The sequence below is a fragment of the Sciurus vulgaris genome (assembly GCF_902686455.1).
Source record: "Sciurus vulgaris genome assembly, chromosome: 9".
In the NCBI taxonomy this organism is placed as follows: Eukaryota; Metazoa; Chordata; class Mammalia; order Rodentia; family Sciuridae; genus Sciurus; species Sciurus vulgaris.
The window spans coordinates 111306323-111317697 of record NC_136469.1 but is presented as its reverse complement, the minus strand read 5'-3'; the positions used below and the strand labels follow the sequence as shown (position 1 = coordinate 111317697).

Here is an 11375-nt window from a genome sequence, read left to right as displayed (position 1 = left end):
TATGAAAGCATGATACACAGATGTTTTAATGTTCACACATGTCAGATCTGTGAAGTGCCAAGTAATTTGGAGGCTTGGTTATTTTCATTAGTAAATATCATCCAACTAAATTTGGGTGAAATGCCCTCTAAATAAGTCAAATAGACAGGGGCTTTGAATGAGGAAATTAATTATAGTTGGTGTCCTAAGGAAAAGAATCCCACTGTGGCATACAGAATGTAATTAATGGGAGGTAAGCGCCAACAAATCACTCCTTAAAATATTAATGCTATCAAAGAACAGCTGGATAATGAGAGAAACCTGACCCTTGGGGGACTTGCTGTAGTTGCTATTGCTCTTGTACTACTTCATGCAGTTGTGATGTAATAAAAGTCCTCTAAAGTTTAAGAAAAAAAATATTAAAAGGTGTGGTTCTGGGAAAGTTATTAGTGGTGAACATGTCTTCAGGTTTTATCATTTTATAATGATCATTATACCTCACTTCTGCTGTGGCTCTAAATGACTTTCCCTTTAATTATTTAGAATATAACAACAATCCAAACAACATTCCTCCAAAACAACCAGATTTTAATAAAGCAAACTTTGAGCCTGAAAAGAACATTTCTGTGTATGTGTAAATAAAAACCCAGAACCTAAGAAATTCCTGCAAAGCGATTTCCCCTGTATTAAATTAAGTTGTTCAACTAAATCAAGAAAAACTGTCTCATTATTTGCCTAGGCATAATTTGGTTTTACTTAATAGCTTATTATTGTCCTAAGAAATATCTATTTTAAAGAGTGCAATAATGTTAAATATTTACACGGTTCTACTTAACATGTGGATTGATGGCCATTTGTTTTCATAGCCTTGCAATTAAGTGATAATCTCAATATTTAAGATTAGAAATTAGAAGTCATCCTTTACTGGAATATAATTTAGATTTTTTTTTTTTAAAGAAACCGTTTTATTTAAGGTTAAACAACAACCAACAACAAGTTTCTCTAGGAGCGACTCGGGCGTCGGGAAGTTTCGGGAGTGATAAGTACTTCAGACCTTACACTAGCATTGCTCCTGCCTCGCATACTGTGTTCCTTTTGTTTCACTCAACTTGCCAACATCTAAATCAGTGGCACGAGTATTCGGCGTGTTCAACAAATGTGTTAAGATATGCTGAAGATACCCGCACATACCAATAAACGATGGGAGGAAGTTCAGGATGCAATAAAAAGAAATTCTTGACTTGAGCCCAGATTTCACAGAACTCCAGTTTCACAAGGCACTTAGGCCGCTAAAGGAGCAGTGCCCCTGAAAATAGCACACAGGGGACACATCATTTAAATAAATGTGTTTCTTTGCCCGAACAGAAGTTCAGATCTGCTCAATTATCATTAATTTTGTTCTTTTATTTCCTTTGCGGGCGTGAACCGAGAAGTCGTGCTCTTTGGGTTTTGCGAGTTGGCCTCGGCTTGGTGGAGGTGACCGGTGATTCTTCACCCAGCGGCGCCCGGCTTAGAGGTGGGGGAAAGAGCGAGAATGTGTGTAGACTTGTGACAAATTGGAGGCCGAGGGGGAAAAATGCGGTGCACGTGTCCACCACCACCAAACATGTCATCGGTACTGAACCTTTAGAATCAGTGTACCAGGACGAATCCTGGTCCACGCAAAAGAAGACAGATGACTCGACAAACTTTAGTCACCACGCTCGTTTTTAATAAATCCGTAAGAAGTAAAACCAGCACCTCCACTCGCCAGCCACCGCGCGTGGACAGATGCAGGAACCCGGCAACCCTCAACCTCATTCTGCGGCGCATTCCGAGTTATGCAACAACTGGGGTGTATGGGAGAGCGCCTGGTCCCCTCAGGTTTAGGGTTCAGTTCCCCGGGAGCGCGATGGGCGGGGGTGGTGGCGGAGAGGCGGAGGATGGCGCGCGAACCAGAAAGCGCAGAGGACTGGCCGCTGTGATTAGCTCCAGCAGTGCGACCCCGGAGGGCGGACTCTCTCAACTCTCGCCTCCTCCTCCCTCTTCCTTTTAAAAGGACGCCTTGCAGGCAGAGCTGTCAGCAACCAGGAGGCCGTTTGTACTTGGCCGCGGCCCCGCTGTCTCCTGCTCGAGTGACAGACAGGGGCGGGGGTTGAGCGGCCGCTTGTCCCAGGGACCCGCACGTGGGAAACTAATTCCCTTCCCTTGGGGCTCGGCTTAGGACCCGGCCAGAGGCACAAGTCGGGACACTGCGCGGCCCTGGAGTTGACAGCCCGGGACGCGATGGCTCGCATGAGGAGTAGGGAGAGAGGTGGCCGGGGACTCGGCGCTCTCTTGGTTCCCAGAGCGCAATGATCTGGGCAAAGGGCGGCGGCCCCAGCCCCAACAGCCCCGACAGCCCCAACAGCAGCTTCGGCCGGCGCCTCCTGAGGGCTCTAGCCAATCTGCACCCGTGCACCATGCAGACCCCTGAACTGCGGAGCCTGCAGCGCAGCCCCTGCCGCCTCCCCGGCCCCTGCTAACCCTTGAGGGAGTAGCATCGGTCGCGGGGACCTGCCTCCCGCGTCGTGCCCGGGGGGGAGGTGGAACCGCTCTGCGCTCGAGGCCGGGCTCAGCCCTTTGCTCTCCAGCTTCGTGCTCCTCCTGCCCGCCAGGGCGCCAAGCAGTGATGGGGGCGCTGCTGGCGCTCTGCCTCCTACTAGGCTGGCTGCGCTGGGACCCAGCCGGCGCCCAGCAGTCCGGGGAGTACTGCCACGGCTGGGTGGACGTGCAGGGCAACTACCACGAAGGTTTCCAGTGCCCGGAGGACTTCGACACACTGGACGCCACCATCTGCTGTGGCTCCTGCGCGCTTCGTTACTGCTGCGCGGCAGCCGACGCCAGACTGGAGCAGGGCGGCTGCACCAACGACCGCGGCGAGCTGGAGCACCCAGGCATCACCGCGCGTAAGTGCGGGACCAGGGCGGGCAGACCGTTCCACCCGCTCGAGGGTGTGCGCGCGCCAGGCCCCTCTGGGTCTGCGGGCAAAGTGGACGTAGCTGGGTAGGGGATTAAGGTTGGAGTGGGTGTCGCGTATCAGGTAAGGGGGCCCTATTTTGTTGCAGACCGACTTCCCGCCATAAGCGGTCTCCGCGTGTCGGCCCAAGGGAAAGTTTGCAAGGGACAGCGAAGGCCGCAGGGCTTGCACCTGGTGATCCTGGGGAGGACATCTGGAGCTCCCAAGAGAAAGATCCTGAAGGCGGGTTTTATTTTATCTTATTTTATTTTATTTTTTTACGGGGCTGCTCGGCGCCCCCGCGCACTCCCTAGTCACTTAAGGAATTCGGGAAGTGCCAGTGGCCCGAGAGCGCGACTCTTGTCAGGCGCTCATCTGTAGCTCCGTAGGGGTAAGAAACTTCCATTCCTTTTTCTTATTCTTTTTCCCCCCCCCCCCCCCCCGCCGCCCCTTTGTCCTTTGGTAGCGTTTCTAAGCCGATGCCCCATTCTGAACCCGACTTCCTTTCATTTCTCTGCATCGAATTACCCTCTCCGGCCCACCCCCTATTGTCATGCCTTTCAGAAATACCCAGGTCTTCGAGGTGGAGATTTAGAAACCAGGGTCGCAGGGGCTTTCCCGCCCCCTATTCTCACGTCGGAAAACACGGGTCAAATTTCCGCTCACTTCAGAGAGGAATAAATCATGACCCCAGCAGAGGAAATTTACACCTTGAAAAAAAGTTCTCCACCTGAATCAGAACATCAGGGAAACCTTTTAGAGCTCGAGGCGATGGTTTTATGGCCCGGAAACCGGAGAAGCAGGCGGAGCTGAGAGTGGTGACTCCCCAGGACTCCTGACTAAAGCCAGAAGCCGGCAAGGGAAGGTCCCAGGGAAAGTCAGGGAGAAGATGGAGAGATCGTTAATGGTGTCCTGATCCCCAGCTCCCCAAACCGATGACCCAGAGGAAAGGGGAGGCTGCTCCCCTTCAGTATTCTATTAGACTCCTCTGGGATTTAATTTGGCAGCCGGGTGTCAAATTTTCCAATCTAGATTTGGGAAGTAGTTTCTGGAGAAAAGTGGAAAGTAGGGAGCTCTAGGCTGTCCTGATCTGTTAGAAAAATACAGACTTTGCCTTCCCTCCACTTGCCCTGGGAAACAGGTTCCTCTCAGCAGAGGAAGCCTGTTTGCCTAGTCTGTAGCAGGGATTCCTATCTGACTGCTCTAATGGCAGAGGGCAGCAGGGAAGATCCCTGGTCAATCTCTCCACTTGCTGAGTCTGGGATCAGGCATACCCTTGATGGGTAGTCATGCTGTTACTTGCCAGCAGTGCAAACTGGGGCAAATTACTTAGCAGCCCTGGACTGCTTCTCAATTTTAAAATGGGCATTTTGCTCTCAAAGGAGTTAGTCTGCCGATTAAAGGAGTGTATATGGATGCTTAGCACAGGGCTCAGAAAGTGGTATTCCCCTTCACTGTACCTTCCACACCAGTACTATTAAGGTGGGAGAATGAGGGACATTGAACAGGTGTTTGATGGTCATCTGCCACTCACTGTGACTGTGAGAAATTAAAGAAATGACAGATTTGCACATCTGGAATACAGAGCTTGACCATCCCACAGAGTCTTCATGAGACTTGAATCAGGAAAAGAAAGCCAAGCACACATTAGAGCCTTAGTTTAAAGGCTTTCTGTCTTCCACCTCTAAATTGTAGTGTGCTACATCCCAGTGTGGTTGTTAGACTGGGAGAGACCAGGAGAACTGTCTGTCTTGTAGAGGGAGAAGGAAACTGGAGTTTGCTCTTACAGAAAGTCTGGGCTGCATTGAGAGCTATCAGCAGTTCACCTGACCTTCCCAGACTTTCAGCAGGAGTGGAGAGACAGATGTGGCAAGTGGAGTAGGTGTCCCAAATCGCTTTTGGAAAGAAGCAGTCAGAGCTGACATTTTGTGATGCAAGTGGATACATGGTAAATTGGGGCCCACTATGGATTTCTTTATGCTGCTCTTTCTGGTGTCTCATAAAATCCTGGGGGAGGGAGGTCTCATTTATCAGGTTGCTTAGACTGGAGATTCTTGGAAAGGAGATGGATTGTCAGCCTAAAAGACCGGTCAAAGCCCTAAGTGCCCCACCATGACAAAGCTACCAAAACCTGGATTTAAACCAGAATTATAGTGACCACCGAAACTCACCTTTGCCCTCCAGTGTTTGTACCGGAGAATAGGTTCTAATTGCCCACAGAGGCCACACTATTAGTTTGCTTCCTCCCTGCGAGGAGTAGCAAGAACATACTGTCATCGCAGTTTGCATTTTGGAGGTTACCAGTAACAACTCTTGAAAAATTGAGCTTGCAACAGTGGTAATAGTGAGCCTCCTACCGCCCACCCCTAAGCTGCCCAAGTACAGCCCAAGCTTGAGAACCTCTTATCTGAGCATCCGTGTGTGTCTGTTTTTGCCTTTTAGAGCCTGTGTATGTCCCATTCCTGATCGTCGGCTCCATCTTCATTGCATTCATCATCCTGGGCTCTTTAGTGGCTATTTATTGTTGCACCTGTTTGAGACCCAAGGAGCCCTCGCAACAGCCCATCCGCTTCTCACTCCGCAGCTATCAGACAGAGACCTTGCCCATGATCTTGACCTCCACGAACCTCAGGGCACCTTCCAGACAGTCCAGCACAGCCACCAGCTCCAGCTCCACGGGTGGCTCCATCCGTAGGTTCTCCTTTGCCAGGGCTGAACCTGGTTGCCTGGTGCCCTCACCACCCCCACCTTACACTACAGGCCACCCGATCCACCTGACCCAGCCGTCAGGTTTCCTGGTGTCACCCCAGTATTTCGCTTACCCACTTCAGCAGGAGCCCCCACTGCCTGGGAAGAGCTGTCCCGACTTCAGTTCCAGTTGACAGGTCATGGCCGAGGACCCACCACAGTAAAATGCAGACAGATGGCGCACTGCTGCCATTGCCACACTCGTTTCTGAGGAATTTTCCCTGGTAACTTGTCCTGGAAGAGGATGTTAGGAAAACACAGCGCTTTCTTGTCTTCAGGTTCCTGGGTCTAATCGCAGAAGGTCTGGATTTGCAAACATGGTGACCGCTGCATTTCAGTGTACGCTCCTTTTATTCAAAATATGTAGCAGTTTGACTTTAAAGTTGCAAATGGGCTGAAAATGTTTTACTGGGTAATTCAGCTATACTGCCTAGAAAATGACTACATGTCCTTTTCTTCATGTTTATTGAGTTGTAATACAAATATATACATAAGTAGGAGGGGAAAAGTCCTAATTGTAATTATCAAAGGATCATTTAAAAATTAACTATTAAGTAAATTTGAGGCATCCAGCGAACCATCTATTTATGATTTGGTGAATAACCTAATCATGAATAATAGTAGCATGATGAGAACATTTACTTTTTAAATTAATAACTAAATTTTGTTTACAGCGAGTTCTTTTCAGAATACAGGTTTCAGTAACCACATGAAGCTTTTAAAGTTTTAAATACATAGCATTCATTGTAACACAGATTCTGTGTAAAATCACTTCTTCCCACCGAGGGAATATTTATTGCAGACTTTTTGTTCAGCAACATTTAGTGTTTAAATGAAAGTTGGACAATTGGGTCTTAAAACATGTATTTGTAAAACGAGTTATGTATAAATGTAAAGATTTGTAATTTAATGTATTTACCATATTGACATACTAATTATTTAGTAGTCACACTGTAATTTTTATGTTAATAACAACTGTGGAATTCAAAGTCCAGCTATTGGTATAATCTTTCCTAATGTCATGTATCTCAAGTGCCACTGAATTCCATATCTGATGACTACATATTTGGGCATGTATGTTGCCAGGTTAGAATAAATAAAGTATGTTTTCATGAACTCCTGTCTGAAATATTAAATCAAAGTTCTTCATTTTATCTCCTTAGTGATAATTCTTTACTATTCAATAAAAGAAAATTTCTTTACTTAACACATAGCTCATGCTTTGAAATTAAAAGAAATATCTGTATCAGGGCTTGTGAAAACCACAAAGGAGGTAAATTTTTTTTTTCCTTTCCTCTTCTTTTTTTTTTTTTTTAGGAGGTAAATTTTTATAGCCATCTCAGACTATGGGCTGCTTGCAGCCCTCAGATTTGTCTTTTGGCTTATGGGAGTTTAAAAATCCTAAGGGTCTGCATCTCCATTTCTCATAACATAGAAGACGTGGCACTGAGAGTCCTGTGCTGCCCTGGGGTCCAGCAGCCGTCTCAGACGGGAGGCCTACCTGGGCTCCCCTACTTGGCCTACGTCCTCTCATTATGTGTTCTCCCCTGCCGGCCTGTTTGGAAGCCCAGTTTATACTGTCACATGTCGCCCTCCCCATAGTCCTTTTTGAAACTAGACAGAGGTAGAATTCTGCCCTAGGAGAGTTGAGCAGCCTGCCTCTTTTATTTCCTGTTGAGTAAACCAGTGCAAAGACTTTTGCTCTTGCCCAGTACAGTGGAAGAGGGGTGCTGTTTCTATCATATTTAGAAGTGGCTAGACTTCCAGTTATCCCAGATTTTAAAAAAGTAATTAAAAGAAACAGCTGAATGCAAAAGGACAAACATTTGTGAGCCTGCTTTAGAACACGCTCTTTATCATTTGACTGAGTTTTATTAATATTTGCTGTACACTGCTCCCTTTTTTTAGTTTTAAGTTAACCTTAATGATTTCTCATTGAGTCAAACATTCTGCTATACATTTGCATATATTTACTCCCTCCATCCTCCAAACCTCAACAAGGAGGATTTATACTTCTTATTTTATAAGAATTCTTATTTTATAGATTTGGGAACAGGCGTGCAGGAACTTGCCCAAGTCCCCACACTAGTCAGTCCTGGAGTCGCTATGCAAAAACAGATTCAAACATCCATCCGGGGAACCTGCTTTGAGATGTTGATGCTTCTGGGTACAGAATCCAATGGAGATTTCTAAGGCCAGAGGACTGGCCTCTAAAGTGGTGGTTCTCAACCCCCTTGGACTCAATGGGCTTTTCTTGGAACAAATATTTTATGGCATTTCTTTAACTGTTAGATAATGTAACTCACAATACCCATAATTTAAAAAACTCAATGCAATGCCATGATGGTCAATAGAAAGGAGAAAGAAAAGGATGGTAACTTATTACAAAGTGTAACAGCTTGGGCAGACATGAAGGACTCGGCTGCTAATCCCGTATGCAAAATCACAGTGTTGTGACAGCTCCAATTACAGATGGATGCACGTTTATTAGACTGGCAACTCAAAGCAGTTGCACCGTGACTCTTAATGTGAATTCTTCAAACAGAGCAAAGTTTGATTTTCCTTTGATTTGCACTGTAGTTGTATATCTGGAAAATTCAATGCAAATGAAGGCAATGCAAAAAATACTTTCTCCACAGGCCAAGTGGGATTGGGTTTTCCACTGTTGGGAATGGTGAGACATTTCCAAGTCATACTGATGGATGGCAAGTCTTTATTGTGCAGACTGCCCCATGCCTTGGATAGGATCTCTGCTATAACAAATTCCTCACAATGCATGTTAGGAGCACACCCACCTCCACCCCAAACATTCTATCACCAAAGACCCCCTCACACCATTCCACAGTGTCCTCTAGAGGGTGGAACTGCTCCTCCTGAGGACCATCTAGTTTGTCAAGTTTCTAGTGGCTGTGCTTCTATCTGCCCTTCCTTTGGAGAGCAGGTGATGTCCATTAGAGGGATGAGTGCTAAGGAATTCATAGAGAGCTTGCATCTGCAATTTTCCCTGCCTTAGCAGCATGCCCTGGTCAATCAATTAACTGACCATAAATTTTTTAAAATTAAGGAGATATCATATACCTCATTGTAATATAGTATTCATTTTTTCTTCCATATTTTTTAAATGGTATATTATAGTTGTACATAATGGTGGGATTTGTTGTTACACATTCATACACACACACTAGAACAATATAATTTGGCCAGTATCATTCCTCGGTATTTCCCCTTTCTCTTCTCCCTTCCCCGGGTCCCTTTGGTCTACTGGTCTCTCTTAGATTTTTATGAGCTCTTCCCCCCACCACCTCTACCATCTTTCTTTTCCATTTTCCTTTCTAGCTTCCATGAGAGAAAACATACACGCTTTGACTTTCTGAGTTTGGCTTATTTCTGCTTAAAATGATGTCATCAAGTTCCACCCATTTTCCTGTAAATGACGTAATTTCATTCTTCTTTATGGATGAATAAAACTCCATTGTGTGTATATACTAGATTTTCTTTATCCATTCATCCATTATAGACACTTAGGCTAGTTCCACAGTTTGGCTACTGTGAATTGTGCTTCTATTAATATGGGTAGCAAGTATTGCTGTAGTATGATGAGTTTAATTTTTCAGAATAAATATTGAGGAGTGATATAACTGGGTTGTACAGTGGTTCCAGTCCTGGTCTTTTGAGGAAATGCCATACTGATTTCCATCATGGTTATACTTATAATTTGGCATTCATTGACACTGACTAGAATCATATCCCCATATACTTGGTGACATAGTAGTTTGCACATATCTTGTCTCTGGAAGTGGAAGAGCTGATATTATTACCATCTTAGGGTAAAAAAACTATCCTGTGGCAGATTTCTAGACATCATCCCACTCAACAAGCCTTTGGACCCCATCCTCACATATGGGCCAGGCACTGGCAAAGGGGTTGAGAGCACCAACATGAAGAAATGCAGTTCTGATTCAAGGAGCCACTATCTGCTGTGGTGCAGGCATGGCCACTAATACTTGGGATAAGATGTTAGGTGTTATATAAAAGAAGCATGTTATCATTCCTGCTCTCAAGGATCTTACTGTCAGCTGGGGAAGATGAACCCATACACTGGCACTCAGCGTGCACTGTGGTAACTGTGGCAATGCTGGGGATGTGCAGGAGCCCCTGGCAGCACATATAAGGGGCACTGAGGTATTCTGGAGGGGTTGACATTGGAACCCTGAGATGTGTGGGATTCCAGTGAACAAGACTGGGTCTGGGAGGGAGAGAGAAGGGTGCTGGAAATAAGGGTAAGTGCATATTAGGCAGGAAGCATTCATGACGAGTGTGAAACAAAGAGGAACTATCTGGAAACCAGATAAAGAAATCTAGAGGAAGTGAGAGGATGGAGAAACCTGCAGATTTGAGCTCTTGAGCACCATGGTGGTTAGGCATATGCCAAATGCAAGAAGGGCCTTGAGGAATTTTATAGGAAACTTGATCATATCTTCATTTTAGGAAGACTAGACACTGAAGGTCAAATGAAATCACTTGAAATTTCCAAGGAGATGCTCACCACAACCTGCCACCACCACAAGATCCAGTGGAAACTTGTCTGAAGCTTTTATTGCTTTCACAGAGAATTTGAGTCGTATCTCCTAAAACCATGATTATTGGAAAAAATTGAATTGTTTTGAAAAGTATTAGTTATGTCAGTAATATAACACTTATTAAACATCATGTATGTTCCAAATGCTTTATGAATTGTATCTTTTCACCTGAAGTAGGGACTGTTACCAGGCCTGTCTTCGAGTCAAAGAAATCAGGCAGGAAAGCTAAACACTATGTCCAAAGACAGACAATTATAGTAGAGTCAAGATTTGTATGCAGATGATCTACTTTGCAATTCTTATATTCTTTATGACATTAGGCCTAGACGGCCTAATTTTGTCAGGAAAAATAATCCAACCTCCTTTTCAGAAAATCGATTTGGGGAGAAATGATTGTGTAATTCATACACATCCTGGGGTTGTAATAGATAAGTAGAGTCTGTGCTACATTAAAAAATGTGAACAAAAAGCATGAAAAGATATATTCTATGATAAACATTTCTTCCATTACATGTAAGAAACTTAAGACTTCAGAAGGTAGTTTAGCATGGATTTCGAGCCATAGCGTCTGGGTTATAGCTTTCCAGCTCTGTTACTTAAAAGAGGAATGACTTTGTGCCCCTTCTGTTTTCGCATTTGTAAATCAGGGATATTAATAGTACCTTATTGCTTAGGGTTGTCTTAATAAGAAGTTAAGAGACTATCTCAAATTATTTGCATTCTAGCAGGGAGGGGGCTTTTAGTAATTTAATGATAAATCATACATGAAATATTCTAGAATAAAAATGAAAGGCTGAATACTGTGAGAGGGCAGACATTATTCTTGATTAGAGGCAGGCCTATTTTTATAGTTAGTTCTTGATAACCCATGGCCCCTTTTGACTCCTGGCCAATTTCCTGTTACTGCCCAGGGTAAGGGTACTCTTCCACCATGTTGGGAACTCATAGTCTGCATTAGTCAGCTTTCTATTACTATAATGAAATATCTGTATAAAGATAAAAGCTTTATCTTGGTTCTCAGTTTTGGAGGTTCCAGTCCATGATAAGTTGTCCTATTGCTTTGGGCCTGTGATGAAGCAGCACATCATGGT

At 44.9% G+C, this 11375-nt stretch overlaps 1 protein-coding gene across 1 annotated transcript; it reads left to right on the top strand.

The window, feature by feature from the left end:
* Nucleotides 1–1934: 1934 nt before the first annotated feature.
* On the top strand, nt 1935–6893 carry SHISA3 (shisa family member 3). The gene is made up of 2 exons (XM_079153507.1): nt 1935–2906; nt 5399–6893. Exons 1-2 carry the CDS (start codon nt 2630–2632, stop codon nt 5836–5838), a joined length of 717 nt encoding a protein of 238 aa, XP_079009633.1. The 5' UTR covers nt 1935–2629; the 3' UTR covers nt 5839–6893.
* Nucleotides 6894–11375: the final 4482 nt, after the last annotated feature.

Excerpts from the sequence above, each read along its gene's own strand:
- SHISA3 (XM_079153507.1), top strand. The coding sequence starts at position 2,630 with ATGGGGGCGCTGCTGGCGCTCTGCCTCCTACTAGGCTGGCTGCGCTGG. Across the intron at positions 2,907-5,398 it reads GCACCCAGGCATCACCGCGC|AGCCTGTGTATGTCCCATTC; the intron begins GTAAGTGCGGGA and ends TTTGCCTTTTAG.